General features: G+C 55.1%; 1 protein-coding gene across 1 annotated transcript; it reads right to left on the bottom strand.

Annotated features, from left to right (window-relative positions):
• Positions 1–1,848: 1,848 nt before the first annotated feature.
• LOC122545715 (persulfide dioxygenase ETHE1, mitochondrial-like) lies at positions 1,849–3,581 on the bottom strand (the record flags this gene model as incomplete). The annotated part of the gene is made up of 4 exons (XM_043684652.1): positions 1,849–2,070; positions 2,791–2,907; positions 3,026–3,115; positions 3,452–3,581. Coding segments are annotated over 4 exons (402 nt in total), but the record flags the coding sequence as incomplete, so codon positions are not given.
• Positions 3,582–3,640: the final 59 nt, after the last annotated feature.

Raw genomic sequence — 3,640 nt, 5'->3', positions numbered from 1 at the left:
ACCTTATCCCTGACCCTCATGATTTTATAAACCTCTATAAGGTCACCCCTCAGCCTCCGACGCTCCAGGGAAAACAGCCCCAGCCTGTTCAGCCTCTCCCTGTAGCTCAGATCCCCTGACCCTGGCAACGCCCCTGTGAGTCTTTGCTGCACCCTTTCAAGTTTCCCAACATCCTTGCTGCGTCGGTGACGGATGTGAAAAACACGACAAATCGCTTTTCCCCGCTGACAATCTGGATTGAGGACTCCTGGGAGTTCCCGCAGAGCCCCTCAACAGCAACCACCTGTTGCCCCGGACAACGCCCTTTGCACTCTGGCTCTGCGTCTGTTAGAACACTCTCCGCTGACACGCCAACCCCCCCCCCCAAATCCTATGTGCGGCGTCTCCTAACCTCCTGTCAGAACAAAAAAAAAGCCCTTTCGAGCGCGCGCGCTATGTTACCCGCAAAAACCCTGCGACAAGTTGGACAAATTTTCCCTTCGGGCCTACTCTCCCACAAGGCCCGGCACACCCCCTAATATTTTCCCTCGGACTGACGTCGCAAGCTTCCGCGTGCTCTCAGCCTCAACTGGGGGACGCAGGAGCAGGGGGACGCGTTCTCGCTGTTATACGGGGCCTTGCCAAGGGCCATACCGAGAACACTGCGTGCGGTTTTGGTCTCCTCTTCTGAGGGGAGAATGCTCTCGTTCTGGAAGGAGCGCAACCGAGGCCTGATTCCGGGGGCCGGCGCGGACTGAGGAGGGATCGACGAGCTCAGGACGGTTCCCGCTGGGGGACGGACGGGTGAGCGGGAGGGCTCTCCGACAGATTTATAAAATTTAAACAGGACCAGACAGGGCAGATTCAGGGGGGACGTTCCCAATGGTGGGCACGTCAGGAAACGGGGGCTGGAGGGGGGGGTCACAGTCTGAGGATTTATAGCACACAGAAAGGAGGAGACATTGCATTAACCTTTGGGGCGACACGTTGGCTCAGTGGTTAGCACTGCTGCCTCATGGCGTCAGGGACCCGGGTTCGATCCCAGCATCGGGGCGACTGTCTGTGTGGTGTTTGCACATTCTCCTTGTGTCTGCGTGGGTTTCCTCCCGCACTCTAATGATGTGTAGGTTAGGGTGGATTGGCCACGCTAAATTACCCATAGTGTTCGGGGATGTGTAGGTTAGGGTGGATTGGCCATGCTAAATTACCCATAGTGTTCAGGGATGTGTAGGTTAGGGTGGATGGGCCATGTTAAATTAGCCATAGTGCCCAGGGATGTGCAGGGTCGGGTGGATTGGCCATGCTAAATTACCCATAGTGCCCAGGGGTGTGTAGGTTATGGTGGATTGGCCATGCTAAATTACCCATAGTGTTCAGGGATGTGTAGGTTAGGGTGGATTGGCCATGCTAAATTACCCATCGTGTTCAGTGATGTGCAGGTTAGGGTGGATTGGCCATGCTAAATTACCCATAGTGCTCAGGGATGTGCTGGTTAGGGTGGATTGGCCATGCTAAATTACCCATAGTGTACAGGGATGTGTAGGTTAGGGTGGATTGGCCAAGCTAAATTACCCATAGTGCTCAGGGAGGTGTCGGTTAGGTGCATTAGTCAGGGGTAAATGCCGTGTAATAGGGTCGGGGAATGGGTCTGGGTGGGTTACTCTTCAGAGGGTTGGTGTGGACCTGTGAATCTGCCGTGTTTCCCGACATTTCGGGGATTAGCTGTCCGACCGTCAGTTGGGACGTAGTTGCTGTCGTCGTTGAGCTCCGGCCAAGCCGAGTGCGAGCCCTTTCCCCAAAAACCAATCCCCGATGTACCGCCAAAGGAGGTGGTTCCACAGCCAAGAGCCTTGACCCCAAACAAGAGGGTGTACACACGAGAGCAAAGCCTGCATCTCCTTTATTGTTCAGGAGACAGACAGACAGAGAGGGACAGGATTTCAATAAAAAAAACATTTCGGACAGGAACCGGGAGTGTCGAAACCTCACCACATCATCAGCGGCCTATGAGTATTGTTCGGAATCTTTATCGGTGCGGCTCATCAGGATTACCCTGAAGGCCACACACCATGTTCGCTGGGAGGGCTTCATCTACAATGGTACAAGGTACATGTTAGATACAGAGTAACGCTCCCTCTACACTGTCCCCCCATCAAACACTCCCAGGACAGGGACAGCACGGGGTTAGATACAGAGTAAAGCTCCCTCTACACTGTCCCCCCATCAAACCCTCCCAGGACAGGGACAGCACGGGGTTAGATACAGAGTAAAGCTCCCTCTACACTGTCCCCCATCAAACACTCCCAGGACAGGGACAGCACGGGGTTAGATACAGAGTAAAGCTCCCTCTACACTGTCCCCCACAAACACTCCCAGGACAGGGACAGCACGGGGTTAGATACAGAGTAAAGCTCCCTCTACACTGTCCCCCATCAAACACTCCCAGGACAGGGACAGCACGGGGTTAGATACAGAGTAAAGCTCCCTCTACACTGTCCCCCATCAAACACTCCCAGGACAGGGACAGCACGGGGTTAGATACAGAGTAAAGCATCAAACACCCCCAGGGACAGGGACCACGGGGTTAGATACAGAGTAAAGCTCCCTCTACACTGTCCCCCCATCAAACACTCCCAGGACAGGGACAGCACGGGGTTAGATACAGAGTAAAGCTCCCTCTACACTGTCCCCATCAAACACTCCCAGGACAGGGACAGCACGGGGTGAGGTACAGAGTAAAGCTCCCTCTACACTATCCCCGTATCAGACCGTCCCAGGACAGGGCCAGCCCGGGGTGAGGTACGTACTAACCGATCTGTTTGGGATAGGGCAGGTTCAGGTTGTTCATGATCGCGATGAATTCCGAGAGGGATTTGGAGAGGCGTGGATTCAGTCGTTTCTCCTCACCCACCGTGGTGACCGTTTGACCTTCAAGAGGAAACAAGAGAGTCGAGACTGAGCAGCAGGACACGCGAGGGAGAGGGAGCTGGGGTTGGGCGAGGGATAGGGGCAGAAGAATGTCGGGTCAGTAAGTGCCCCTCCTTACCTGTGTAATCATGGGCTGGATAGAGCAGACACTGATCAGGGAGGGTGAAAATCTGACTGTGCACAGAGCGGTATAGAGACTCAGAGCTTCCTGGGGGAGAGGAAACACACTGGCAATAATAAATGCAACACGACAGGCACACAGCGCGCACACACAGAGCACGGTCGACTACTGGGGTCTCTCAGTCCCCCCTCTCACTCCCTCAGGGAGATATTGGTACACTGGCTGGTGTCTTTCAGTCCCTCTCTCTCTCAGGGAGATATCTGGACACTGACTGGGGTCTCTCAGTCCCCTCTCTCACTCTCTCAGGGAGATATATGTACATTGACTGCTGTGTCTCTCTCTCACACACACACACACACACACACACAGTCCCCCCCTCTCCCCGAGGCAGCTGCCTGGACCCTGGCTGTGAGACTTGGGTACCTTGCTGAAAGTCTGTCCTGCCGCAGCCTCGGATGAGGAGCGCGTCTCCGGTGAACGCGATGCTGCGGTCGTTTAGGACGTACGTGACACAGCCGTTGGTGTGGCCGGGGGTCGCGCGGACATCCAGACCCTGTCAGAACACAGAGAGGGATTACACCGACCACCCGAACACACACACACACAGGGATT

The sequence above is a fragment of the Chiloscyllium plagiosum genome, unplaced genomic scaffold (genome assembly GCF_004010195.1).
Source record: "Chiloscyllium plagiosum isolate BGI_BamShark_2017 unplaced genomic scaffold, ASM401019v2 scaf_93964, whole genome shotgun sequence".
NCBI classification, from domain to species: Eukaryota; Metazoa; Chordata; class Chondrichthyes; order Orectolobiformes; family Hemiscylliidae; genus Chiloscyllium; species Chiloscyllium plagiosum.
Note: the sequence above shows the minus strand (reverse complement) of the source record. Positions and strands in the feature narration are given on the sequence as shown.